This window comes from Cladophialophora immunda, assembly GCF_000835495.1.
Source record: "Cladophialophora immunda strain CBS 83496 unplaced genomic scaffold supercont1.8, whole genome shotgun sequence".
Classification (NCBI taxonomy): Eukaryota; Fungi; Ascomycota; class Eurotiomycetes; order Chaetothyriales; family Herpotrichiellaceae; genus Cladophialophora; species Cladophialophora immunda.
Window position 1 is genome coordinate 362,960 of NW_015622548.1, and position 26,094 is coordinate 389,053.

At 53.4% G+C, this 26,094-nt stretch overlaps 9 protein-coding genes across 9 annotated transcripts; 7 read left to right on the top strand and 2 right to left on the bottom strand.

The window, feature by feature from the left end:
- Positions 1–311: 311 nt before the first annotated feature.
- On the top strand, positions 312–1,856 carry PV07_12190 (uncharacterized protein; the record flags this gene model as incomplete). The annotated part of the gene is made up of 1 exon (XM_016399693.1): positions 312–1,856. One exon carries the CDS (start codon positions 312–314, stop codon positions 1,854–1,856), a length of 1,545 nt encoding a protein of 514 aa, XP_016242505.1.
- Positions 1,857–1,905: 49 nt separating this feature from the next.
- Positions 1,906–4,682, bottom strand: PV07_12191 (guanine nucleotide-binding protein subunit alpha). Its single transcript, XM_016399694.1, has 6 exons — positions 4,133–4,682; positions 3,818–4,006; positions 3,420–3,762; positions 2,953–3,365; positions 2,756–2,899; positions 1,906–2,705 (listed from the first exon to the last, which is right to left on the bottom strand). Exons 2-6 carry the CDS (start codon positions 3,933–3,935, stop codon positions 2,662–2,664), a joined length of 1,062 nt encoding a protein of 353 aa, XP_016242506.1. The 5' UTR covers positions 3,936–4,006; positions 4,133–4,682; the 3' UTR covers positions 1,906–2,661.
- A 4,817-nt stretch (positions 4,683–9,499) lies between these two features.
- Positions 9,500–11,792, top strand: PV07_12192 (uncharacterized protein; the record flags this gene model as incomplete). The annotated part of the gene is made up of 4 exons (XM_016399695.1): positions 9,500–10,475; positions 10,526–10,620; positions 10,672–11,438; positions 11,503–11,792. Exons 1-4 carry the CDS (start codon positions 9,510–9,512, stop codon positions 11,790–11,792), a joined length of 2,118 nt encoding a protein of 705 aa, XP_016242507.1. The 5' UTR covers positions 9,500–9,509.
- Positions 11,793–12,044: 252 nt separating this feature from the next.
- On the top strand, positions 12,045–14,904 carry PV07_12193 (uncharacterized protein). Its single transcript, XM_016399696.1, has 2 exons — positions 12,045–12,333; positions 12,423–14,904. Exons 1-2 carry the CDS (start codon positions 12,285–12,287, stop codon positions 13,121–13,123), a joined length of 750 nt encoding a protein of 249 aa, XP_016242508.1. The 5' UTR covers positions 12,045–12,284; the 3' UTR covers positions 13,124–14,904.
- Positions 14,626–15,727, bottom strand: PV07_12194 (uncharacterized protein; the record flags this gene model as incomplete). Its single annotated transcript, XM_016399697.1, has 6 exons — positions 14,626–14,735; positions 14,782–14,973; positions 15,082–15,180; positions 15,232–15,369; positions 15,417–15,572; positions 15,619–15,727. The coding sequence occupies 6 exons, from the start codon at positions 15,725–15,727 to the stop codon at positions 14,626–14,628; spliced, it is 804 nt and encodes a 267-aa protein (XP_016242509.1).
- Positions 15,266–18,593, top strand: PV07_12195 (uncharacterized protein). Its single transcript, XM_016399698.1, has 5 exons — positions 15,266–17,397; positions 17,467–17,592; positions 17,661–17,794; positions 17,858–17,948; positions 18,037–18,593. The coding sequence occupies exons 1-5, from the start codon at positions 17,166–17,168 to the stop codon at positions 18,375–18,377; spliced, it is 924 nt and encodes a 307-aa protein (XP_016242510.1). The 5' UTR covers positions 15,266–17,165; the 3' UTR covers positions 18,378–18,593.
- A 1,564-nt stretch (positions 18,594–20,157) lies between these two features.
- PV07_12196 (uncharacterized protein) lies at positions 20,158–20,929 on the top strand (the record flags this gene model as incomplete). Its single annotated transcript, XM_016399699.1, has 2 exons — positions 20,158–20,539; positions 20,658–20,929. The coding sequence occupies 2 exons, from the start codon at positions 20,158–20,160 to the stop codon at positions 20,927–20,929; spliced, it is 654 nt and encodes a 217-aa protein (XP_016242511.1).
- A 1,044-nt stretch (positions 20,930–21,973) lies between these two features.
- PV07_12197 (uncharacterized protein) lies at positions 21,974–22,813 on the top strand (the record flags this gene model as incomplete). Its single annotated transcript, XM_016399700.1, has 2 exons — positions 21,974–22,457; positions 22,551–22,813. The coding sequence occupies 2 exons, from the start codon at positions 21,974–21,976 to the stop codon at positions 22,811–22,813; spliced, it is 747 nt and encodes a 248-aa protein (XP_016242512.1).
- Positions 22,814–23,268: 455 nt separating this feature from the next.
- PV07_12198 (uncharacterized protein) lies at positions 23,269–26,053 on the top strand. The gene is made up of 4 exons (XM_016399701.1): positions 23,269–23,943; positions 23,997–24,996; positions 25,098–25,359; positions 25,465–26,053. The coding sequence occupies exons 1-4, from the start codon at positions 23,640–23,642 to the stop codon at positions 25,747–25,749; spliced, it is 1,851 nt and encodes a 616-aa protein (XP_016242513.1). The 5' UTR covers positions 23,269–23,639; the 3' UTR covers positions 25,750–26,053.
- Positions 26,054–26,094: the final 41 nt, after the last annotated feature.

Here is a 26,094-nt window from a genome sequence, read left to right on the forward strand (position 1 = left end):
ATCCCCATGTAGTTGGATTCCCTACCGCGCCGGCTTATATGTAATCCATGGGATGAGTGCTTCTGCCAACGGCACCCCCGGCTGGTCTTGTAGAAGACAGGGAGAACGATGTCTCTCCCGATATATTTGCTCCCCAGTCACAGTTTGGAGGGATGGTACCGAGTACATAAAAGGCTGGTCTCGCCCTCTGGAGTATCAAAGTCCCTGTTTTCCCTCCCAGACGAGGCCAGAGATCTCCTGCTCCCCTTCTTTTCTTGTCGTTCAACGAGCCTTGATTCCCTCAGATAGATCTCCTGCTCTCCTCGCCCAGTATGCTTCCACTCGTGATGCTGCTCGCCCTGACCGCGGCCGGGACACTTGCAGCACCCTCCTCCGCCAGAGCCACACCCAAATACTCGATCGAATGGTCCAACTGCACCGAGATCAACCTCCCGAACCTCCAATGCGGGACCATGCAAGTGCCGCTTGACTGGTCTGAGCCCGACGGGGCCCAAATCAGCCTCTTCATGACCAAGATCCAATCCACCTCGACCGCCAACTCGGGGACGAAGATCGGCAGTCTGCTCTGGAATCCCGGCGGCCCCGGCGTGACGGCGAGCATAACATGTCAACTGATCGGGGCGGGCCAGCTCGAGTACTTCAGCGCCGCCCTGTACGAGCACTTCGACATCATATGCCCGGACCCTCGCGGCGTGGGTCAGAGCACGCCCGTTCAGTGCGACCCGGCGATCTACAACCAGATGCCGCAGCTCTTCGTCGACGACGCCGCCTCGTTCCAGGACCTGGCCGACTGGAATCACGCCTTTGGCCACAGCTGTCTCAACCGGACGGGGGCCCTGCTCCGCCACGTCGACACCACCTCGGCCGCGCACGACCTGGAGGCCATCCGGCTGGCCCTCGACCAGGGCAAGATGAACTGGTTCGGCAATTCGTACGGGTCGCAGTTGGGGGCGGCGTACGCGGAGCTGTATCCTGAAAATGTCCGGGCTCTGGTCCTGGACGGCGTGGTGGACCACAGCCTCTCCGAGACCGTGGCAGAGGCGACCCTCGCGACGACGTATGAGGCTGAGCTGAACCGCTGGTTCCAGTGGTGTCAGGCAAACACCTCGTGCGCCCTGCACGGACGGGACGACGTCCCGCAGGTGTTCGACCGCCTCGTCGCCCAAGCCAACACGGCTTCCATTCTGGCCCCGGGCTGCTTGAACACATCAGACACTCCTCTCGCGGGGACCTGCCAGCCCAGCGTGACGGGATACGACATGATCTTCAACGCTGAGGGCGCGTACCTGTCCGATCCGCGTCTCACGGGCTGGCCGACCTTGGGCGTCGCGCTCAACCAGTCGCTGGCCGGCAACGCGACGTTGCTGTCCAACGCCGTGCAGACGGGCGTCTCCAACGACGCCTTCTCCGGCATCGCCATCGGCTGCCTCGACTGGACGGCCAAGCACGGTCTGTTCCCCGAGCACCAGGCGCTGCAGCAGCTCGGCTCCGTCGTGGCTCCCCATACGCTCGGCGCGAACCAGTTCTTCCAGTACAGCAGCTGGTGCTTCAACTGGCCGGTCCCGATCGCCAATCCACCGCACTCGCTGAATACCTCGCAAGTGGCCAAGTTGCCGCCGGGATCGGTCTTGCTGGTCAACGCCGAGTACGACCCGGAGACGTCGTACGTGTGGGCGCAGGGCGTGAAGGATCAGCTGACGACTGCTGCTCCAAACGGCGATGACAAGGCGGTGGTGTTGGTGAGAAAAGGCGACGGGCACACCAGCTACGCCATCCAGGGCCAGGCTGCAAGGATCATGGACGCGTTTTGGGTCAACAGGACTGTGCCAGGCAACGGGACTGTGGTTGATTCTTGAAGCAACCGAAGAGCACGAGTCCAAAGCCAGACCGACCGGGCGAAAGGAACCGTCAGAATGAGCTGTTGGCCTACAAGAAGATACATCAAGCAGGATGCCAGGCCTCTCGATGCTGGATGCTGGATGCTGCTGTGAAGGGACGTATGTGCCTTGGAGCGGCCATCGAAAAGCACAATTCTCTGCAAGAGTCGAGCATATCCAATCCAATCCATTTCTGAGAGATTTACAGTCATTCACGTCTGCTTGCCTATGTCTTCTTTCGGAAAAAGAGTGATATACAATGCCCGATTTCTTGGGTCCGAAAGTCTAGTTCAAGCAACTCCTCCATCACCTGCCTCTTCATAACCACACCACTTTAATCTCAATATCCTTTGGTCGTCCGTCCGTCGCTGCTCCGGAAAATCTTCAACTGGGAGTGGGAAAAAGAGTCGCTTTCTTGGGCGCCTTGGAAGGCCCTCCGTACATGGCTCATGGGTACAGGAATATGATGCACGCGACCTGCACGGAAGCCGCTCTGCTGAAAGACAGCGAAGAAGAACTAAGTACCTCGATCGCCGAGAACTCCGTCATCTTTGACTGGCACCGGATGGGACAAGAGGGTTTGCTCATCTCCAAGAAGTGAAATGAGGAATTCGAAAGTCAATCGCACTTTTGGCTCGAAGTGTGGAACTGGCAATTCTTTGCCAAACTTTGATCGAAGAAATAGTCGGTAAAGCCGTCCCCCCCTGATAACGCCGGTGGTATATGCAAGTCGTGGGCAAATCGAAGCTGTAACGAGAAAACGCCATAGCGATGCGAATGATCATCATATGAGACCGCACATCCGAAGGTTCTCTTGGATGATGATGTCTAGGAATAGTTAGAACATGTACAATTCATGTGATCAAAAGGGTGCTAACCGTTGACCGCTCCCATCACGAATCTTATTTGTGTGGTGTCGGTGGCGCAGGTAAAGTGCGTGTAGATTTGCTTTGTCTCTGCTTGATTGAGCGACACGAACCGGTTCAGGATATAGTCACAAGCAGCGGCATAGTCAGGGCCACCTGAGCGTAAATTGTCAGCACATGAATGCTCCAGTGTGCCAGACTGCACCAACCTTCGTAATCAGGGAAGTAATTTTGCATCGGGCTCACGGGCAACTTCTCCTTGAATCTGTCGATTTTGTTGAGGAACAGGATGATACTGGTCTTAATGAACCATCGGGAATTGCAGATGCTGTCGAACAGAGTGAGCGCCTCTTGCATTCTGTTGACAGTTTCATCTTCGAAGAGCAGCTGATCATATTCTGAAATAGCAACCAAGAAGAGAATGGTGGTGACGTTTTCAAAGCAGTGAATCCACTTCTTTCGCTCAGATCGTTGTCCACCGACGTCAAACATGCGATACGTGAGGTCCTGGATGATGAAGGTGGTCTCGGTGATGCCAGTGGTTTTGACTCGAGATCGAAGAACATCTTGGTCGTTGGGAAGGTAGTCGTGAGCGGCGATGCGGTCTATGGAATCGAAATAGCTGGAGGACGGAGTCAGCAAACGAGACTGCACAAAACGAGAACCCCAAACTCACTATCGTGCCGAATCGTTCAACTGGTACTCTCTTGATCGTTTAAAGCACTCCTGAACGCCAGCATCCTGCCACAGGGCCTTGATGGCTGCGCCCACTTCAGGTGGCAAGCTGTCCCCTTCTATCTGCGGTGGCTGCATGAAGATTGTCTGGACATGGTACTCGGCTCGTTGGTCGTCCAGAGGCAGTTCGAGAGACTCCATCGCCTCCAGTATGACACGCATCGACTGAACGGTGTTGGAGTAGATGATTTCCTTGAACGATTCGCGTTCATCACGCGAATAACCACCCTCGTGGATGAGCTTCATCTGCTTGAGGATTGTGGACTTTCCCGATTCACCAGCGCCTGAAAAGTGGTTAGAACCAAGCTGGGCCCAGAGTAACGGGCAGCTCTCGCGTACCAAGTAAAAGCATTTTGATCTCGTTGCGCTGGGCCATCTTGTCCCTCTTGAGCTGATTCTCAATCTCATCGTTTCTTGCCTTTCCGGCAGTGTCTTCCTTGCTTGCACCGCACCCCATGTTTGACAATCTCCGAGATGATTTTGGAAGTGAAGGGTAGAAGGTCGAAAGCGAGCGTTTCGGGGGAACGACTAATATTGTACGCAATTAGTCAATGTCCTTGTCACAGACAATGCGAGAGACAATGCGCATCTGAGAATCGGCTTCCAAATGTACAGAAGAAGCGTTGTTGCGCGTCAGGTCCTCGGACCACTCACCTCCGTTTCAAGCTTAGAGAGGTTTGTCAAAATGAAGGCTGGTGACACGAACGTGACGGAGGCTGTGAAGTGATCTTTGCAGTCTGAGAGTGGTAGGTAAGAAGCCGAAGGTGATCAGCGCAGGCGAAGACAAGATGGGGAAGAATGGGCGTCGATCAGAGAGCTGGGCGGGCGGCGGGTGGAAGTCAGGCACAACGATCTTGCTGGGCGAAGCAGGACAGGGAAAGTATGCGCTTCGAGACTCAATCTCGAACGAAAGAGACCCTCTCCCAGCGGTTAAGGTTCCTCCAGGCGCAGGCAGGGCAAAGAATAAATGACAATATTGTACAAAGGGGAAGGGCGGATTGAGGAAAAATGATGGTGGTCGGGGTTGAAGATGAATCGAAGTGGATGGATTGGAAAAACGGGGATGAAATGGAGGATGATCAATCAGATGCAAGGAGGTGAAGAGGTTTAGCGCAGTTTGACTGCAATCAATGAGGATGGGCGAACAAGCGAAGCAGGGAAACCGTAGGCAGGAAAGAAGCAGCAAGCTAGGGTATCTTACTAGGTAGCTGGCTCGGTGGGTAGGGGTCGAGAGGGGGGGAGGGACAGCCGCCAGCAAGGGAATCGAAGAAACACCCAGGTATCGGACAGCTGCAGCACCCACCAGAGCGAAGGCGCAATCCTTTGGGTTCACCAGGGACCCTTTTCGGGGGGGGGTGAGAGGGGGGTTGTTTGACCTGTGCAAGTTGTTCGCCGCCTAGAAGCTGGTTGGCTACCGGGGCTATTGTGCCCCCGGTGTCAAAGGCTTCTATGAGTATCTCGTCCGTCGCCCGGGCTCGACTTGATGTTAGTGGCGACCGGCATCGCGCCCCCTAGCAGTCACGGCTTACCCACTGGGCGCCCATTGGGTGCCCGCTAGTGTCTTGTCCGTCTCCAGTCCCCATTGACAGTCCCAGAAGAGAAAGGGGAAAAGAGTTTTCGCAGACGGGTCTTGAGGTTGGTGGCTTGCAATGCATCAAATCTAGCTAATTGACTCCAGTCCCAGTGTTTGACTACTCTGTGCTACTGCCACGGAAGCAAAGACTCTGCCAGAGTTAACTTTGTATCCTTTCCACTGTCCGCGTCCAGCAAGGTTCGATGATCCCAAGGTGCTGGGTGCGCATCATCGACCACTCGGCCAACAACGAGCGATGATCGGGCAAATGGCTCTCTTGCGTCTCGTCTACCTGCTCAGGAGGTATCTCTTCATCTCGTCTCCTAGCAATGTCTCTTCTAACAGCATCACTAGATCACCTTTGGATCGCGCTGCTGTCGTGTCAAGCACTTTGACCTAACCCACCAAGGCCAACTGCGACCGGGGCCTCCAACCCTCACCCACCGCTTCTCTCGCCCGTTCTCACTGGCTGCCACCCCCTCCTGACCCTGGCCATTACAGCCAAGTTGGCTTTGACCGACACAGAGATCGCCCACTTGGTGACACCCACCCAGACCACTTTCGGATATCCGTCGCCTTGCTGGCGCAGGGGCCGCCTCCGAGCTTCGGGGTTGTTTACGAGTGCTAAGGTACGCTATTTGCAGACGAAGAATTGCATCGCGAAGAGTCGAAGACGGTCTCAACGCAGGGAGAGTGGGCACAAAGGGCTACCCTCGTTGGTGCCGGACTATTTCGCTGCTCGGCTTTGGCCTGATATAACGTCTGCTCAGCCGAGGACTCGTACCATCGTCGCTGGGCCCCGACTCGGTCACCCCTTTGTTCGTCGCTTCGGGTCATAGCGCCCTTCTCAAGCAATCTAGTGCGTTCCATCAAAGCCCTGGAAATTGCGACGTTGCTGGCCTTTGCTCAACAAAGATCCGCTCTCGTAACCCAATTGACAGAAAGACGAGGTGATTCTGTGTCTCAAGCCAGAGATGCTCCCCTATCAGGTGATGATCCCCTTCAAGCCTGCGAGGATTGTCCCCCGAGCTTACTGAAACTTTATCTTGGACTCAGATCTCTCAGAATTCAGGAACGGGGCACGGAAGTTGTCCCACAACAACTGCTAGATGCCACCAACTCAAGCCAGCCGCGTACCTGGATGATTCTTCCAACGCATAAAGTTCATCTAGAAACTTGATTTCCCTCCAGGCTTGGAATTGCTATCTCCTGCAATGCAACGGAGTTGGAATTGCCCTGGCATCTCGTCACCAGACCATCAGGAAAGGTGTCAAAGCTAAAACCCGCGTCTGCAAGCCAGGTCCCAGATTTACGGAAAAGGGACCAGGCCACCCCAGCGAAGCGGTCGATCTGGACCTGTTGTCGAATACTACGTACATAACTTCATGCACAAATCAAGCGACATCCTGCGCCCTTGTTTCACATGCCAATTGCGGCTCTCCCATTGGAACGCAGGACTGTTCCGCCTCGCAATAATACTACGTACAAGACTTTCAAGCACTTTGCAAAGTGGCAGCTTTTGTGGAACGGGAAGGCTAGAGGCTTTTGACAGTCATGGTGGACCTTCCGGCAGGCTTGCTCTCTGCGTAAGGAAAGGCACTTTGCATGCCGCGATTCCAACCCCTTCAACGACGATTATTCGTCCACCTCTTTAGCGCTGCTTGTGTTCTGCATTGCCGATCAAGTGCCACAACGCATTTTCCCGCCCTCAACCCGGCAAGACCATCAAATCATGCTCGGCGGTGCTCCCGCGACCTCCGGACTCGGCGCCCCTTTGCTCCGTAGCATTCAACCGCTCACTGCGCAGCCCGCCCTTGGCCCTTTCTTCATCCGTCAAAACCTTCCAACTTCGACCAATTGGGGGTCAGAGTGTCTCAAAACGGTAGAGGTGAAACCACGTCAGCCAGAAAAGGCACTTGAGGATCTGCATCTTGGCGCCACCAGTTGGACTATGAGGTCGCTTCTTATCTCGCAAGTCCAACAACGACCCTGTTTCCAACCACCCTTGAAGACCTAGACCAGCCTTGTGGGCAGTGACGTGGTCAGCTGGGTTGCAATCAACTAGACTCGGAAAGTCCGTTTCTCTCGACTGTCGCTACTTGATGCTAGCAATCCATGCGTTGTGATGCGGATTTTGAAACCTCAAAGGTATCACGTACAAGTTTCACGGGCTTTTGTCGAGACGGGCAAGATGTGCCGCAAGCCCCGGGCACCCAGCGTCGGCCTCGCATTTCCCCCATATGCTCAAGTGGATAGCTTCTTTGCGTTCCGACAGGAAACCTCCGTCACACAGGATCACCAGTGAATTTGGGAACAAAACCTAGATACCGACTCAATACTCCATATTACGAGGAGTAGCTTCATCCAGGTTTTGCAAAATGCCCTGGATGGGTCTCCTGTTCAGGGCTACTCTGTTTTCCGCCAGCTTCTTGAACTCCGCTGTTGCACATCGGTGCTCCAACTGCAGGCAAGCCGTTGATATATATCTCAACTTTAAAAAAAAGATCCTTTTCATGGCTTCTACGGACATTTTCGCTGGCGACGGCGAATTACTCGATTCCCGCATGGAGGCGACGCTGCCAGGAATCCGCATCACACTACTCGTCAAGCGAACCAGCATGTGCAGCGTGCTGGGGATATCTCCATCATCAAACAATGACATGTCTGCAGCTTGTCAGGGTATCTTTTTCACGCAGTGCTGTAATGTTGACCTTCGCCGCGCCATAATGGGCGACGCTTACACGTCCCTTTTCGGGAAGCGAACCAGCCCCACCACAGCCTCGCGAGGCTGTGATGGCATGTGGGGTAGGATGCATTGCCTAATCGGGGTGAGTACGAGCAGCATCATGAGTCGAGAGCAAATGCCTCTCTTGAAGGACATATCAAGTGTCCAGTATTGCTCTTACCAGTAATTCGCTCATTCCAAAGAGTGGTAGATGTACTTCCTGTCTCTTGGCTGCCCGAAGCCTTTAGAAGCGATCGCACCCTCTGAAGCAAGGAGAAAGCTCTGGCCATCATCAAGCCAAGTGTCATTGTTCTATGTCTGGACCTCGATGGAGAAGGACTGTACTTGCTGGCTGATCTGTCCTGATATGACGGTTTATCTGGACCATCCGCAGCATGCAATGCCATCCGTCGAGTCTATGGGGGCAATTTGGGGACTCAGCATCTGTCTTTCAACCCAAGTGTGCTTGACATTTGCACCCGTCATCCAGAGTGTACTCCGTACATGGAATTGAAACTTCAGGATCTCGACTTCTAGATATGCCTTCTTTCGAAAAGGAGAGCTTTCTGCAGCCAACGTCCAAGAAGGCACCTTTGCATTTCTCCGCACGAGGCTTCCCAGGCCAAGACATCAAGGACAAGCTCTCCGCTCCAACAATCCTCCAGCTCCCCCGATTATCCCACTCAGCCCTTCCCTTTCTCACCAGCAGCTTTCCTTTGGCCCTCACTTCCCCAAGTTTGCTGAGTTCCCCCTCCGCAATCAGCCCCACGATTGCATCCGCAAAGGGTTTGGGCCCTATGCGAGACAAATTGTATGAAGCCCATGGGTCCACCGATCAGGTGGCCTCGGTGGCACTCGTGGGAAAGGATGGTCCCTCGCTACTTGAGAATCTAGCTCTCGAAAGCCAGTTCTTCCCACATCCCATTTCCTGTTGACAGGACAAGCAACGGATCAGATCCGTCATGGCACTAATCGGCACTTCGACTATCATATTTCCTAAGCTTGACAAAGAGAATGCGGCCTCAAAGAGAAAGCACGTCTGTAACGTTTGTTCAAGAGCCTTTAAACGAAGCGAACACTGCATTCGCCATCAGCGAGGACGTAAGCCACGTCCCTTGATCTATCGCATCCGCCAGCTTCTTCAACAGCACTCACAAGTCTTCAGATACCCAGGAAAAACCATTCGGCTGCAGGGTTTGTCGAAGGAGATATAGTCGAAGGTATTTCTTCAAAACGTTCATCAATGATGATGCCTATTGATTAGGTTTACGTTCAGAGACCTTCTGGTTCGCCATGAGAGAACTCTGCACACCCCTGAACAGGTGGCAAATGCCATCGAGAAACTACGTTCGAATGCGCCGACAACTCAGGACCCTCCTTCAGGTCCGTCGCCCCCGACCCCGGTTGAATTCATTCTAACTCAGAGATCAGCGAAGGGCGTCACGTCGAAACCGTCGATATCTAGAGATAAAGGGAAAGACGAAGCTGTAATTTTTCAAGACGACTTGACTACAGCTTCTTCGAATCACTCAACCGGCCGACTCAGAGGCTCTCTACCCGCCGCTTCCAAACCAGCTTCAAAGTCCCCCACAAGGTCGAATGGTGTCAAATCACCAAGGTCCCCGGTGGCTCCAACTCGGAGACCAGCAACTCAGGTCGATAAGATTTCTGAACCATTCCAATCTTCCAATTTCAACGGCGATCCCGCTATTATTCAAGATCAGCAGCCCTCCATGGGACTTCACTTGGCAGATTTTAGTGTCGACGTTTCTGATCTCGAGAAGATGCGAACATTCCCGAGCTCGGTGCCCCTCCCAGACCTTGATGGCGACCTGGAATTCCTCGACTTCTTCGACCCGTTTTTGGGCTTGCCTCCGAAGCAACTTGAAGCTTTCGCAATGCCACCACTTGGCGGCAATACGGACGGCTGGTCACCTCTGGAGAATTTTTCAGGCTCAAGCCAGGCTTCAATGCAGGATTACGGTTTTCAGCAAACCCATATTTCGACTGCGCACGAGACACCGTCAGTTGACGATTCCAACCAATCGTGGGAAACGGCCAGTCACGCAAATTCACGCTCTAAAGAATTCTCTGGCCCGTGGGACGAGACTTCAGCTCAGGGTTTCACGACGAATCGCTCTGACTTCGAGAGCTGTTCAAGCTTTCAGATTCCACAGACAAAGTTCTCGAAGCCTCCAGCGCTTGCTTTTACCGAATCGATGCGAGCTCATCTCTTGAGGGACCTATCGAATAGACTCTCTGCGGAAAATTTGGGCAATTTCCGATTACCCAGCGCAGCTGCACTCCAGAAATGCATCCGAACTTACGTCGACGCCTTCCACGTCCACCTGCCTATCTTCCACCTGCAGACTATGGATTTCGAAACCACGCCGTCGCCCCTCATTCTCGCCATATGTGCCATTGGCGCTCTTTACCGGCTAGAAAGGAAGATTGCTGCTTCGTTGTATCTGAAAGCAGACCAGGCCCTGGCTGCCGCAGTTGTTGACCGAGGTGAGCATCTCCACAAGAAGCCACGCTTGCTGGAAGAGTGGGTTCAGCCGCGATCTCAATCACCAAAATCAACACCGGAATCCCTATGGAAGAGTCAAACTCGATTGCTGCTTGCAATGCTCAGCTGCTTCAGCGGTGACACGGAAGTCATTTCCAAGGCCATTATACGTCTTGGCGACTTCCTCGTAGTAAGCTCATTGAGTCAGTCAAGCAAGAACCCTTATTGATGAGCTCTTAGGACTTTCGTGATCTAGCTCCCACTGTCAAGCATCGTAAAAGCAGAGATAAACCGCTGAGTTGGCGGGAATGGATCGAAAGGGAGAGCGTTAAGAGGTCAGTCGGGGAATTGGGAGGGACGCATCGCCCGCTAACATTGATGTATAGGGTGTTGTACGGCCAGATAATGTTTGGGAATTTGGTCACCATGACATACGGGATCCCCCCTGGGTATTCCCTGGTTTCAGATGGCTTCATCGAGATGCCGTGTGACCAGTCTTTGTGGGATGCTCTCACGGAAGAGCAGTGGCATGAAGCGGCGACGCGAAAAGGGCAGACCTCCTCGCTCAACATCATAGAAGCTGTGTCGATGGTCATGAACGGAAATTCAACCAAGACAGTGCCGCAAGAGTGCTGGGAGTGGTCACCATTCGCAATCAGCGTGGTGATCAACGTTATCTCAATTCACATCTGGCATATCACCCAAGGATCGTACTTCTTCGGGGATTTCTCCAGTCCGGGACAGTCGAACGAAACACAGAAGTCTCAGACTCTCGCCCAAACAGAGGCTGCCCTTTCTAGATGCCGAGCCTTGATTACCCAAGCCAGCTCGGATGCGGACTATCCCTGGACGGAAGCTGAAACACCTTTGCTGTTTAATTGTCTGGCGCTGTTGCGGGCCAGTTATTGTCGGGCATTTACAGGACACAGCGCAGCCGATTCCATGATGCTGCTCAAGGAAAGCCAGGAAGAATTCATGGCTTCAATTGAGGACTTTGTCGCGCTGCCGCAGAATCGAGGCAACCTCGTAGCAAGGGCAGTCGGCCGGGCATTCGAAGGCATGCTGATACCGTACAAAGCAGGAACAATGCTTATCAAGAAGACGGCAGCATTGACCTGGGCTATCGGACACGCTTTGGCAGGTTGGGAGACAGGTAAGCTCACCTGTCAATTGATACGTCTATTCTTGTGGATATTGTCACTCACTCTCTATCACAGCACTATTGGTCACGAAATGGGTGCATGCCATTGAGGTTGAAACCCGGTCAAGTCCTGATTGTGGTTCGACCAGCGAGCTCGAGACCCAGACCATGCAAGCCATCAGAAACCTCCTGTCCGAATTGGAGGACGGTTTCGATAATGAATTTGGCCCTTCTCTGGCGGCGAAGCTTGCACGGTACTGGGCTGGTTTCTACGATGATACCTGGGTATGGGGTTTGACACCGCGGATGGGATATATCCTGCGCGAGTTAGCCAACTGTTACGAGAGCAAGTTGGCGGCGTCTTGATCTGGCCTTGCCGCCAGTATGACAGATGCCGGAGTTATGGTGATTGCGATAGGACAGTCAACCACATCGAGGGAAGCAAAATAATGGCGGACCTTTCGTTAAGCTGGCTCCATCCCATTCGTAATCTCTACTCCGTCCTTTGGTGGACGTTTGTCGAACTGCCGTATCGGTTGTCATCCATGACTAAGCAATCCCAGCCTTTCTAGTTTCTCCGACGCCGAGATCGCCCATCGTCGCTTGAGGGCTTCGCGTCCATAACCGAATCGAGCACATAGCAAGAGATCAGATCTAATTACCCCATTGTCATTGGTGTTGATTGTGATACAAGACCTCTTGTGTGATATTGGCGGTGATATATCTTCTCAAAACTAGTTGGAGCCATATCGCCGCATCTCATATCCTTCTTCCACCTACGCAGTCCGCAACTCTCACCTGTTCATCACCGCCTAGGGCCTTGACCATCGTTGAACGAAACGGCGAATTACAGAGAAGATGTCGCATGAAATGTCAACACAACATGCAACCCGAGTAGGGGCCAGACGTAAGTGAACCTCGCCCAGCTTGGCTGGCTCTTGCTATAGGCCGATGTTCAGAGTCTTATTGACTGATTGATTCGGTATCGGGTTGTAGCATTCAATCACAGTCAATCCCAAGCTGCCGAAGAAGAGTACGACCGATTACGGAATCTGGCGCGCCAGGAGGGCTCCAAACGCTCCAATTGTTTCCAGCGATCCCAAGACGCGTATGCCAACGGCGATGGCGCGGCTGCGCATGCACTCTCGCAGGAGGGCAAGGAACACGGGGCCAAAATGGAGATGTACAACAAACAAGCTGCCGACTTCATCTTTCGCGAAAACAACGCTGAGGGGCGAGTCGCCGCCGATACGATCGACCTGCACGGTCTGTATGTTGAAGAGGCAGAAGAGATCTTAGAACAGAGGATCCGATATGCTCAGAATCATGGTCAAACACATCTCCACGTCGTGGTCGGGAGAGGCAATCATTCTCCCGACCATATCCAGAAACTGAAACCTCGAGTCGAACAAACCTGTCGGGACCTCGGCTTGCAATACCACACCGAGTCGAATGAAGGCAGAATTTACATCAAGCTCGACGGCAGCCCTGTGGACATGCAACATGTGAGCAACTGGCAAGGCTACCAAACATATCCAGATCATCAGCAACAACCCTGGCATCCTCAACACGCTCAGCATCAACAACCACAACATTACCCCGCTCAAGGAGGGGGGCAATATGGCGGAGAGGAGAAGCTTGCCCAAGGACTTCTGTCCCGACTCATCAACAAACTCTTGCGCATGTTGTGTGGCTGATGGCATGACTATAACATAAGCTCTGTCATGAACAAGGTGGCCAGCATCGCGCTGGAGCTCTTTGTTTGGAGCAGAACTTTGGAAACCATTGAGGGACAGAGTCAATATGTGTCTCGGGAAACCATGCTGACTCACCAAGCCTTCGCTATCGCCGAGAGAGTCAGAAATACGTCTGCTGATAGCGTACGCTTATTCTCAGCGGGACATGACTTCGAGTTGTTGGAGCTGTCGCTTCGTCAGTGGGCTCTAGGAACTAGATTCCGTTCCAGCCGGGTTTTCCAGCGGACCAGATTTCCTACCATGCTGAACATTAACTGAGTCCCTCTGAGCACGGATGGGGAAATCAATTCGCAGGCTCCTGTCGTCGACTTGATTGAAGGCGCCCAGAATTGATTCTAGGCCCTTTTTTTGCGGCAGCCGCGAGCGCATTCAGCCCACACAGTTTGCCATTGAGCAATTCTTATGGCTCAATCTGCCTGGAGGAGTCAATAATACCCGACCTTGCGCCACTTGACCTCGGGTTCCCTTTTCTGACGGGACCGACCATTTATACAATATGCTCTGAGTGCTTTTGTTGCCTGTTCAGTGTCTTTCGATAGGAGCAACTGAAGTTTTGGGACGATGGCCAGTGCAGTCACATCGCCTCATTGAAGCTCAAGAGGCCAGTTATCACCTTGCATCTCGCCCATCCTGCTCTGCTCGGATCCAACTTACGTGTTCGCGATGTGATTTGGTTCAAAATATGAATGACAGGCGGGTAGTAGCATGTCAAGACAGTCATCAATGCATATTGAACAAAGTGCACAGCGAGTGACCTTCAGCAGTACGCGTTTGCCGCTTTATACCGGTCTCACTTCATATTGCTCATGCTCTACTGGACTACAAGCGTTTATGTTATTACTAAGAAGGTGCAGTGACAGGCGCAGCCTCATCCGCGGCTGGGTGCCCTCGGATGAATTTGCTGGCAGGGGCGAGTATCAGGTATATCGCTATACAATGTGGCCCCCCTGAGACTTCCTCAAAGACCATCATATTTCACGGCCGGACGATTCGAAGGTCATATACGCTTGGGACCATATGACACGTCAAACTGCCTCGGCGACCTCAACTAATGCGCTTCAGCGTTTCCCGCTCAAGACTTATCATCTGCAGCGCTGGGAGACGACCGAGAAGAAGCTGAGAGTGCAAAGCCCCTTTCAAATTTGATGGTCTAGAAGATGACTGGGGCAGACGAACCGCGATATGAGTACGTCCTCTCTTTTCATAAGCAGGCGGAAAATCAATGATTGACTGCCTATCATCGTCGAACGAACAGCTCCTCCCATTTCCTGTCCTCCATCAACATCGTGTTTGGAGCCAGATTCAGCCACAGTTCTTTGACGCTGCTCTCGTTATGTTCCAAATGTTCCTTCTTCTCTTCTGCACAACTATAAGCCCCTCGCCCTTTCCTCCGCCTCAACGTCCCCCTGCTAGGCCACAGCTACAACAATCCTTCTATGAAGCTAGTATGCGTCCTCGTACGTGCCAGCGGCTGCTTCAGACCTCTTTGTTGGGATGGCCAGAACGGGATCTCGTGCATTCAACTCGGCATTTCTCTTTGGCTGCTTGTAGCCTATGGCATGTGAGCATGTCTTTCGCAAGTCACCATTTCTGCGTACCTGATTGTCCGCTGCAGCAGTTGCCCTGTGGGTCTGGCTCCGGCTCTGGCTCCGGCTCTGGCTCCGGTGAGGCCTCCCTGATCACCATATCGACGGCGGGCTCGGCAGCCATGTCAGGAACTGTTGTCGGTTCTGGCTCAGGGTCTCGGATCATGAGTTCACCGTCTACGTCGCGTTTTGGTTGGTAGTAGTCTGGTTTTCGTCAGCGTCGTGGGCGCAAAGAACAGCACGGAGAGCGCTGACTGGCTTGGGTACTGCAACAATTTCCGTCTGTCTCTTCGTCACCATCTGCTGCCTCACCTTCTGGGGCTGGCGCTGGCATTGGTTCTGGCATTGGTTCTGGTTCGGGATCCCTGGCTCCAGGCACGACTCCCAGGTCGCGTTTCGGCTGGTCATAGTCTGGTTGTCGTCAGCACCGTGGATGAGGAGGATAACACGCAGTATACCGACCGGTTTGGCTGCTGCAGCAGTTCCCATCCGTTTCTTCACCATCTGGGCTCGGCTCGGGCGCTGGCTCAGGTTCAGGTTCGGGCTCAGGCTCAGGGGCCCTTGCCATCAACTCGTCCTCATTGTCACGCTTCGGATACTCTGGATTTGCGATCAGCGAGTGCTCGCCGTCGGCAAATGAGACTGACGGTTTTGGCTACTGCAGCAATTTCCATCGGTCTCTTCGTCGCCTGGACTTGGTTCTGGGGCGGGAACGGGCTCTGGAGCCGGCTCCGGAGCAGGTGCTCTGACTAGAATTGCATGTCGAATAGCGGCCATAAGGTCGCGTTTGGGTTGGTTATACCCTAACACCAATCAGCTGGTTTGAAGGCACTTTGGAAGATGTCTTACCACTCTGGCCGCTGCAGCAATTTCCGCGCTCATCGAGTTCCAAAGGAAAGCTGTGTCCTGTCTGAACGACGATGGCGGCCACTGCCACAAAAACAGGGAGAAACTTCATATTGAATACAGTACACAGCGAGCAGAAGCTGATGCGTGACGGAGAAGAAAAGCTTGAGGATGTGTTTGTCCAAGTGCTTGAATGCAAAAGCCGAGGCCTGAAGGTGAAGCAATGCCTGAGGATGTATCTTTCAAAATCAACTCCTGAGGGCCAAAGCTATGCTTTTATAGCCTGACCGACTGCAGTGGCGGGAGGGTCCTCATGCTCAACCAAACCTTACGAGTTTTGATGTTCACCCTGCTTTCCGGATATCGATAACGGATTACTCGTGCCTAATTCGAGTTTCAACACACGCATACTGCACGCCGCTTGACCATCACTCCCAAGTTTTCTTCCTTCAAGGCCTTTCTCCGCCGGCCCGGAGGTTATCACAACGCGAATACGGCTACTGACTGGAGGTGATTGAATCCTTCGGTCTTGTCTAACAGGTTTTCGTTGTTCAGAGGATGCATTGTTACCGTCCGTCAGCGCAGGATCGTCAATCGGTCATCTGTTATATCTCCAAAAATGGACAGCTTGTTGCAGGGCGACTGACTTTCCCGTCGGACTGATCACCATAACAACACTGCAGCTGGGTGTAACATCGGGGTATTACAGGAACAAACCAGCACGTTTGATAGAGGTCGAATCTGGTTCGCACGTCCTCATACTCCCAGCGTCGAAGGATTTGATCTACAACCGCGTTCAGCCAGTCGACAACATCTTGACAGACACAGCTGGTTATGCCGATCTATTAAGCCACTACAGACCCCGGCCTTCAACTTCGCGATGATCAATGATAGACACAAGTGGGCTCTTCGGCTCATTCGAGTTTCAGAGACTTGGTCGCACCCTGTGCGCGTTATCCCCTGAATCGTGGATTGCCCCGGCATTGCCATAGTCACGAGAGACTTGATATTGGTTCGTAATCACGTGATGACTAGGAACGAACTCTACTCCACGTCTTTGCAGCTCGACAGATCATCAGTCCCACTTGATTTCTCCTGTTTGGGAAAACGGAAGCGAGGGTAGGTCTCGGTCCTGGTAAATATGATCTTTGCTGTAGGTGCAAACTTGTTTTCTTCCTAGGATCTGGACGTCTCAGCCTCCTGCATCATGCATTCCTTCGCGCCCAGGGTGGAGAGTTCAAAGTCCAAATGAGAACGACCAACGACATATCAAATGCGGAGAGGACATCAGAAAGTGTTCTATCGTCCCCGTGGCCTGATTCTTTGGCCTGCGAGGTTTCAACGTCATTTTAGAGCAGGGAATGCCTGTTCTGGAACGAGTATTTTTTCAGGACGGCTGATGGAGGAAGTGGAGATCCCACTCACGAAACACTCAAGCCTTGGGAAACATTAGCTTGAGCTTTCAGCAAAGAGTCTATTGTCGCATAGGCGGTCCTCAAAGCGCAATCTGGATACTCGTTCATGAGTAGGCGAGTTCAAACGGACAGATCATGGATTCTCGCCCATTCGAAGATTTCGAGTCTGCTCCTACATGGAGATTACTGAGGAAATCAGAGTGCACAGAGCAAGCACCCGCGCCATGGTCGCCAAAGAAGGAGCCACGAACCGCCAAAGTTATGCTGGTGGGCTTCGCCCTTGTTTTGAGCCTTTTGGCAGCCTTCGTCGCCGGGTATCATTCAAGGCGCCTCAAGGACGATTGCATCAGGCTTCAGTCATCTTGGTGTGAGTTCTGCCTACTGTTATTGTTCTCTCCCAACCACTCGCTAACCTCGAAGCTGTTGTGTCCTCCAGCGCCAGGTTTGGACGCCGTGCGCGAGTTCAAGACCGTACAATTCAACGGCTCACTTGGGTATCCTTCGCCTTGGACGGCGGAACCTTCTGATGAGGTAGATGATCTGTGGGATCACTTTGTCTATCGTAAGCCCCGACTCCAATCCTTGAGACAAGTTCTTGACCACTGTTCAAAACCGCTCACTGGTAGATAGGGGCTCCAATGAGTATTTCTGAGGAAGAGTTTGCGCGTCTCGATGTCGAGTCGAAGGCTTTGGTCCGTTTCCCACCCGAACTGGGAGGCGGAATCTGGGCAGACTTGGAGATGGACCATCAGTTGCACTGTCTGGTACGTTGTTACCCGTGAATATCCTGTTATGCGTTGCCGAATGCTCAAGGCAATAATTGTCAGGATCTTCTCCGAAAGCATACGCACCTGAAATACTACGAGTCCAAAGACATTTCTTTCGTCAATCAATCAAATATAATCCGCGCACACCTCGGTAAGCCCATGTTCTTCGCTTTGGTTCAAAAACATGAAATGTCTTGTCACATCTCGAGCAGCCAACATTAACCGCCACACTTGAACAGACCACTGTATCAACATTCTCCGTCAGAACATCCTCTGCCACGCCGACACAACCCTCCTGACCTACAACTGGATCAAGGGCTACGACTCGCCGTACCCCAACTTCAACAACTGGCACGTTTGTCGGGACTGGGAGGCCATCGACCACTGGGCTGACTCTGTGGCACTTCCGAAGGACAAGATGGTGGAGTGGGGCATGAAGAAGTGGGACAAGAATGCAGAAGAGTTGGACCCGCCTGAGAGTATGCTCGAGCAGACACGGAGGAATCGTGTCGATGAATGTGTCAGGCTGGGTGGGAGGAGAGAGGAATGTGAGGAGAGGATTGGCACGGGTGAGCTCTAGGATCAGGGTTGTGCGTTAAGGAAGATCCGAAGGAATACCTGGTCCGGAGACTTAGGGAAAGGGAGGTGACCTTATACCTGCAAAGACATGTCAGCTGTAGATCGCTTTATGCAGAGCTCAGAATTGAGAAAGAAGTAGTGACAAGCGGCGACTGTGATCAGTGGATACTTGGATACTCCCTGGCTGGGGACTACACGCTTGACTGCTGGGAGCCAGTCGATTTATAATGCCTGACACGGGCTTTATACCTCCTCTTCAAGGGTCTGGCGTCGCTGGTCAGCAAATGATTTCTATCATGCCGCTTGCCCAAGACGTGGCACCATACCTCGAGTTTATGATGTCTACATATCGTTAGGTCCGGCCATCAAAGACACTTCGACCCAACCGGTCAAGCAGCGAGCCAACTTGTTGCCAATTTGTACCAGTTGCATGCAGCAGGTTTCAGCAGACGTGTATCTCTTCTTTTCCCACTGCAATCGCCAAAAGAAATAGAGCAACCATGGCTGATCTCGAGAGGCGGACCGTCACTTTCACCTCGACTCTGCTGCTGGTCTTCCTGTTCCTGTCCGGGCTCTTCTGGTACGGCAATGGTCCAGCGCCCACCACGACAGTGAATATACCAACCCAACAACAACACACCAGCGACCGCGGGCGGCACACCGCACAGGATCTCCTCTGTGGCCACGACCACGTCGAGCAGCCGCCGGGGTCGACGACGGTGCCCAGGACGTTTGGGAGGATGGCCAAGCTCGAGGATCTCAGCCCCGCGGGGGACAACGCGTGGGCCACCGAGACGGCCACCAGGGGAGGCGGGTTCCTGGCGGTGCGGTACAACGCGACCATGACGCAAGGCTACGGCCTCAGCATGTTCCACGCCCTTCATTGTCTGCAGATGATTCGCTTGGCCCTACAAGAGCAAAGAGCCGAAGGATGCGCAGGGGAAAGCGGAGGTGGAGACAAGGTGGGCCGAGCAGATCCTCATCATCTCCATGATAGTGGTGGTAGAGGGAGTGGAGGGGGCGCAGGCAACGTCGACTACGAACACGTCGCCCATTGCTTCAGCTATGTTGCAGAGGTAAGCACCCACTTTTATTTCTGCTCCCTTTGCGATCATCGGGGAAAGACGCATGCCGACAAACAGTTGTGGTGTACGTAGTCGGGTCCTCTTTCAAGGTTGACGAAAGAGGAAATATGCTGTATGCTGATCTATGAGTTTACTTCTAGTCCCTCCTCTGCGCCGCCGACGGGACGATCGAGCCCCCTACGGAGGAATTCAACGAGCGTGGCCACCTTGTCAGCTCCAATGTCGACGGCGCCGGCGTCGTCCACCAGTGCAAGGACGCGAGCCTCCTCTGGAAGGTGACGCAGGATTCCGAGCGCAGACCCGTGGAGCGATGGGAGTATAGAGCCGGCGACACGGTCCAATCGGTATTTGGCCAGGCGCTGTGAAACCTGTGACCTACTACCCCCTTTGGTGCTCTCTTTGGTTTGGTGGGGGGGGGGGGGGGGGGGGGGAGGGTTCTGTAGGATTTGGGAGGAATCGAGCCACATCATGGTGTGCGGGCGATCTTGTAGGGGTGATCATCGCTAAAGGATGAATGCAGTGAATGTCTCCAGGTACAAAAGTGCACAAAGACGTTTGACGGGAGTTTGTTGATCATCTCGGCATGGGTATCAACGTACGTAGGTTGTGCTTGGAGGAATAAATTCAGTGCCGGGTGACGATGTCTTTTTTTCTCACAATGCAGGGGCCAACAAACGCGGAAAATCCTCACACAACATGCTCCTCGTCAACGAAAGCAAGTACTCCCGCCTCAGCGGCTCCGAGTCGGACGAACTTCCAGCGGAGGGCGCACGTCTTCTTCAGCCGAACAAGAAGTTCACCTTGCGGGATGTGGTGGCCGTTGGCATGCTGGCAGCATTCATTTCCAGCGCGCTCGCGGTCAGTGCGGTGTTGGCCACGCACAGTGTCTCGCAACCACCCGACCTGAACAAGACAGCTCCACAGGTCCTTGATTGTGGTCACAGTGTTGCTGAAGCCCGAAAAAAAGGCTGCACATTTGACCCACTCACAGTTGCGTGGCTTCCTGCACAATGCCCGCGAGACGGTGCGGACGAATTCGTCGATTCTGCAGATGCATCCTGGCGTTATTGGCATGACCGTACGTTTCCCATAATCTCCCTCCTTGCTCGCGGAGAGCATGCACCTGTTTTCCCAGAGACAAATGCGGCAAACGACAGGGCTGACATGGGGCATCAACACCCCCCAAAAAGAAGCAGGACAGATGGAGATCACCGGAGGATATGAAAACTTGTCCCAGATCGGCGGGGACGGGGTGTACTGGACAACCACGGCTGAGCATTGGACGCACCGTGTCTTCATGTTGTGGAGGGTGCACGCGGTCCTTGCACGCGGGGGCAGGATCGATTGGATGACGGCGACCCAGACTCACAGCCATCACTGTCTGATGATGTTGTTGAATGCCACCAAGTTGGCTCCGCGGCGGAATGAGATCCACACGTACGGCTATGTCAGGTTCGGCTCGTGTTGATCGCGTATCTGTCAGCAGAACCAGAGGCAGAGGCAGAGCCTAATGAGGACGTTGAAGACGAGGTGTTGAGTAGATCTGATTCGGGTCTACAGGGTGGGGAGTTCGTATTGGCAATTGTGCCCCTTTTCCTACTGTGAATAACCCAATGGTGGCCCACTTTACCATATCCTTTTACGGTCTCTCCAAATCCCTCATCGGGACTAGTGCCATGTTAATCGGCGTTAGCCTATCATCTACTCGGTACGACCATGTGAGATTGATCGATCGTTCCACAGCGAGTCGTTCTACGATTCCTGAACGGACAAATCCCGTGGAAGGATTCTCCCTGCGTCGATTGACCGGAGGGCTTTGTGCTTGGCATAAGAAAAGCCTTGACTTGACGTTCTCCCCCTACAGCTGTGCTGTTTCTTCAAGTGTCCGGGGCAGGACCCGCGAGGGGGAATGGTGATAGACACTTTCTCCTTCCTTGTTGCTGCGGCGTATATCACCTCTCTAAGAAGGTGGTTTGCAGCCACGGACATATGCTGATCGGTAAGCCCACAGATGGAGAAACACCTTACTACTTCCTCATGACGGCCACTCTGAATCCACTGATGGCCAAGGAGGATAGGCTCTTCTCGAGACCTCTCGCTCTTGAATCCTACCTATGCAACTTTCCTTTTCTGTCACCGATGATCTGAAGCTGTGCAGGAGATTGACGCTCCCTCTCACCAATGACAGCTTGGTTTCCTTCGTCTGTGTATGCCGCGGGAGGGAGGTCGAGCGATGGAGGTTACCTCACATCTTAAACCCACGGAAATCCGATACCTGGCGTTGCCATGAATTGTACAGGGGCCTCCATCGAGTTTGATGGCAGGCTTGGTTTAACAGTGTGAGAACGTTGAGAGAGATTGAGAAAAGAAAGAATGGCAAGGCTATATCAGGCGTGAGTCTCAGTAAAAGGTTCTTGGTGCTCGATGCTCAGTAGCTGATACACCCATTCAAAGCGACATCATCCCCGCCTCTACGTCTTCAGAAAGTCTTCTGAGTCAAGATACTGTGACCATGCTGGAGGCAGGGGAGGCAGAGAGCTACCGCGACAGGGCTGCCGGCGAGAAGCGTGGTCGAAAGAGACCAACCGTCTCCTTTTCTGGAATCACGCCACATGGGGCTGGGAGAGGCAGCAATGTCTTCCGCTTCATCTTCAACCTCGTCATCTACACAATGGCCTTCGTGGGGGTTGTGCTCGCCATGAACCAAGTCATCACGCAGTCAAGGCCGTCCAGCCGTGCCACTGTCCGCCCTCTGGTCGAGAAGACCACCCCAAAGACAAACGGCCTGGCACTGTTGGAGAATGTCGGGGCAGGAAACTCGACGGGCCGCCACCACAAGTACTGCTACTGCGGCTACACCATGGATGAAATGCGCGAGAACAACTGCACGTTCGACACTTTGGCCATGGCCTGGCTTCCACCGTACTGCCGCGACGAGGAATTGACGGCCGAGTTTGACCGATCTGGGCCTGGGCCTAATGGCAGCTGGACATACTGTAAGTAACTCCCTCTGGAGAGAAACACAAAAAGACGGAGCGTTGGAGATTTGCAACTCACAATACTTCGGGTTGGAGCTGACACCAAAGCAGGGCTGGACTACAACCACACCATCCCCATCACCATCGAGCAAGTAGGTCTCATGGGCTTCCAAGTCGATCACGGCAATGTGTACATGGCGTGGGAGTGGCACGTCACGCACTGCCTCTTCTACTGGAAGAAGATCCATCGCCAACGATACACGGGAGTGATGATCGAGCCCCGGTACGACAAGGAGAGCCACGTGATGCATTGCTTGCACGCGGTCCTGCATCCTCGGTGGACGACGTACTCTGGCGTGGTGTTGAATTCGTGAGATGGTCCGTCCAGAAGAGTAGATACTCCTGTTCATCTCGGCGTAATATCAGCAGTCCAGAGGGTTTCGTGTGGATTCGACGTCCCTCAAGGCAATACATAGCTAGGATCCAACCACAGGATGGGCAGCAGCGCGTTGAGTGATCCGAGTAATAGTGAGCAAGGAATGCATGTTTAAAGATGCACTGTATACCACAAGAGCTCACGGCGGTCTTGACGCTGTTTTACGGCGTGAGTCGTACAACCGTTGGAATGCTGCCTGGGTAGCTAAGGTCGATATGCGTATACTCACTCTCTGAAATGGTCCCGAGCCCGGCGCCAATGATGTGCTCGGACTTTGGAGTGTTTTAGATGTTTGGAGAGTTTGCAGTGTTTGTCGACGAGAGAACAACCCCCTCCTGTGCCGAGCCTGCGTCTCCGCTTCACCTCCGCGCCTCCATCTCCATGATCGCAACTCCATTCGCCACCGTCTTGTTCGAGAAGATCAATATCTGCAACCCATAAATGTTTTCCACTGGCAACCTTCAACGGAAAGCTGTTCGTGGGCCCAACAAGTCATCGCTGTCCGCCTCGGGCGCAGCCTCAAGTGGAGAATTCGTCCTGATCCACAAACACCTCAAGCTCTTGACAAGCCCATAATCTCCCGCCAGCATTGCTATCGTCAACCTCGCACAGCATCTACCAGAGGAATAGGGATCAGAGCCAGGCATGACAACAACCTAGTTTATTCTTAGCATCCGTCCGGGCGGCTGGGGGCTGCTCCTGGCTCAGAAAGCACGGTCCATGGATATTGCGTTTCGCGCGCCGGTTTCCATAAAATCTCCAGCATGCGCTCCCCTTCTCCCCAAAATGCCGTCGTCGAGCTCGACGACTTTGCGACTTCGTCTTCCGAGCGCATTTCGCGCTGGGAGGCCGCCGAACCGCTCCTGTCCCAGTCGAACAGTCCTCTCGAGTCAAGGCCCAAGAGCAAAACCGTACCCGGATTCGAGAAATCCAGAGCTGCTCGCCTGCTCTCGAGGCTGCAAACGGAATCGGAGCCTGGCCTCACAAATTCTCAGTTGATGCTTACCAACCATGACCTGAAGCCGGTCGAGCCACAACGACGCCAGTGGACGGCTTGGAGCTTTGTCGGTATGGAATTTCGCAGGCAGTTATGAGTATTCTCGCTGACACGCGCTTCCCAGCCTTCTGGATCGCTGACTCGTTCAACATCAACACCTGGATGATTGCTTCAACCATGCTCACTTCCGGCCTTGCGTGGTGGCATGCATTGATTTGTATTCTGATTGGGTATTCAGCCTCGGCGATGCTGGTCTGCTCGACTGCGCGAATAGGAGCCACGTACCATATCTCCTTCCCCGTTGTTTCTCGTGCATCCTTCGGCATCTGGGGATCACTCTGGCCGGTCTTCAACCGAGCCGCCATGGCCTGTGTCTGGTACGGTGTGCAAGCTTGGATTGGTGGCCAGTGCATCACATTAATGATTCGATCGATCTGGCCATCCTTCTACACTCTGCACAATGGCATCCCTGATTCAGGCACCAACACGAGGGACTTTGTGGGATTCTTCATTTTCTGGGTCGCATCTCTTCCTGCCATCTGGTTGCCCGTCCACAAGATTCGCTACCTCTTCATGGTCAAGTCTTACATCGTGCCGGTAGCTGGACTTTCCCTCTTTGGCTGGGCGGTCAGCCGTGCACACGGCATGGGCCCGATAGTGAGAGAGCCGCCGACTGCCTCGGGTTCTGCACTTGCATGGGGATGGGTGATTGGTATCATGAGTTCTATTGCCAACTTTGCAACTCTGATTGTCAATAACCCCGACTTCTCCCGTTTCGCCAGAAAACCGCGAGATGCTCTCTGGACACAGCTCTTCACCATCCCTATCGGGTTCGTGGTGACTTCTTTTGTGGGTATTGTCGTGTCCTCGTCGTCAAAGGTCATCTACGGTACAGCTATTTGGAATCCCTTGGAACTTCTCTCTCAGTTCCTCCTGGACGATGCGACATCGGCGGAGAGATTTGGCGTCTTTGTCATTGCGTTCGCGTTTGCGCTTGCCCAGCTGGGAACGAATATTGCAGCGAACAGCGTTTCAGCAGGTACGGATATGGCAGCCTTACTGCCTAGATACCTCAACATCCGCCGAGGAGGCTACATCTGCGCGATCATCGGCCTCTGCATGTGGTGAGCCTTCACCTAACCCGCGCACCCCTGTTGAAAAAACTCTCTTCCCCGAACCCTGCCCTTGAGTTTGACAGATCCTTTAGATGCTAACAGCACACCAGCCCCTGGAATTTGTTGAAGACCTCGAACAATTTCACCACATATCTATCGGCATACAGCGTCTTCCTGTCTTCGATTGCGGGCGTCATCTTCTGCGACTACTATTTCGTGCGCAAGGGATATTACTCGGTCAGAGATCTCTACTCGGCTCGGATAGGATCACCATATTACTATCATTTCGGCATATCATGGCGCGCATATGCCTCGTATATATGTGGCGTTCTCATCAACGTTGTTGGTTTCGCCGGCGCGGTTGGGGCCAAAGTACGTTCATCCCTCGTCCACGATGGCCTCGCTTGTTAGATGCCATAACCCACATCCAAAACAAAAGAAGAAAACGAACTAATCTATATTTTGGTCTCCGGAAAGGTACCCATCGAAGCGAACTACATCTACAGAGTCAACTTCTTTGCCGGGTTTCTGGTCGCTCTCGTCGTGTACTATTTGCTGTGTTGGATCAAGCCCGTCCCCGCGACGAGCTCGGTATGGTGCGAAAAGGGCGACGGAGCAGGTGACCAGTTCAGCCTGGCCAACTCGCCAGACGACGGATTTGATGAAAGCGCTGTTGAGATGACGAGCACGGACGGCGGGGCAAGTAGGGAGAAGATCGACAGGTATCGGGACAGGCTCAGACGCGATTCGAACCGCGGATGATGTTCCAGAGTCTCCCCTTGCGAGTAGAATTGAGACGAAATAGAAGCAGTGCACATCCAATCTAGTCATGTTGCGGACAGAGGAGCCCGACTTGCTCAAAACAGGCAGGGAGGTACCGAGCGCGTAGCGGCAAAGGATGCCTGGTAGCCTGATATATGTGGACCTTCTTCCCGGGTCGGCAAGTATCTACCTAGGTAGAAAGTAATAGGGGAGTGAAGAGATAATGGATGGGGAGTGAGGATGAGGAGTGAGGAGGTGAATAAAAGGCTAAAGGTATAAAACAAGGCTACCCGCTTGATAACACCGCAATGCAATGCAATGATCCTCGTTAAAATCTGTGCGTAA

What these genes read in the sequence shown, in the direction of transcription:
- PV07_12195 (XM_016399698.1), top strand. Translation starts at nt 17,166, where the DNA reads ATGGATTCTCGCCCATTCGAAGATTTCGAGTCTGCTCCTACATGGAGA. An exon ending in CAGGCTTCAGTCATCTTGGT is followed by an intron (nt 17,398 to 17,466) that starts GTGAGTTCTGCC and finishes TGTGTCCTCCAG; the next exon opens with CGCCAGGTTTGGACGCCGTG. An exon ending in ACCATCAGTTGCACTGTCTG is followed by an intron (nt 17,795 to 17,857) that starts GTACGTTGTTAC and finishes AATAATTGTCAG; the next exon opens with GATCTTCTCCGAAAGCATAC.
- PV07_12198 (XM_016399701.1), top strand. Translation starts at nt 23,640, where the DNA reads ATGCGCTCCCCTTCTCCCCAAAATGCCGTCGTCGAGCTCGACGACTTT. An exon ending in ATCATCGGCCTCTGCATGTG is followed by an intron (nt 24,997 to 25,097) that starts GTGAGCCTTCAC and finishes ACAGCACACCAG; the next exon opens with CCCCTGGAATTTGTTGAAGA. An exon ending in CCGGCGCGGTTGGGGCCAAA is followed by an intron (nt 25,360 to 25,464) that starts GTACGTTCATCC and finishes GTCTCCGGAAAG; the next exon opens with GTACCCATCGAAGCGAACTA.
- PV07_12193 (XM_016399696.1), top strand. Translation starts at nt 12,285, where the DNA reads ATGTCGCATGAAATGTCAACACAACATGCAACCCGAGTAGGGGCCAGA. An exon ending in AACCCGAGTAGGGGCCAGAC is followed by an intron (nt 12,334 to 12,422) that starts GTAAGTGAACCT and finishes ATCGGGTTGTAG; the next exon opens with CATTCAATCACAGTCAATCC.
- PV07_12191 (XM_016399694.1), bottom strand. Translation starts at nt 3,935, where the DNA reads ATGGGGTGCGGTGCAAGCAAGGAAGACACTGCCGGAAAGGCAAGAAAC. An exon ending in GATCAAAATGCTTTTACTTG is followed by an intron (nt 3,763 to 3,817) that starts GTACGCGAGAGC and finishes ACCACTTTTCAG; the next exon opens with GCGCTGGTGAATCGGGAAAG. An exon ending in CGTGATGGGAGCGGTCAACG is followed by an intron (nt 2,706 to 2,755) that starts GTTAGCACCCTT and finishes AACTATTCCTAG; the next exon opens with ACATCATCATCCAAGAGAAC.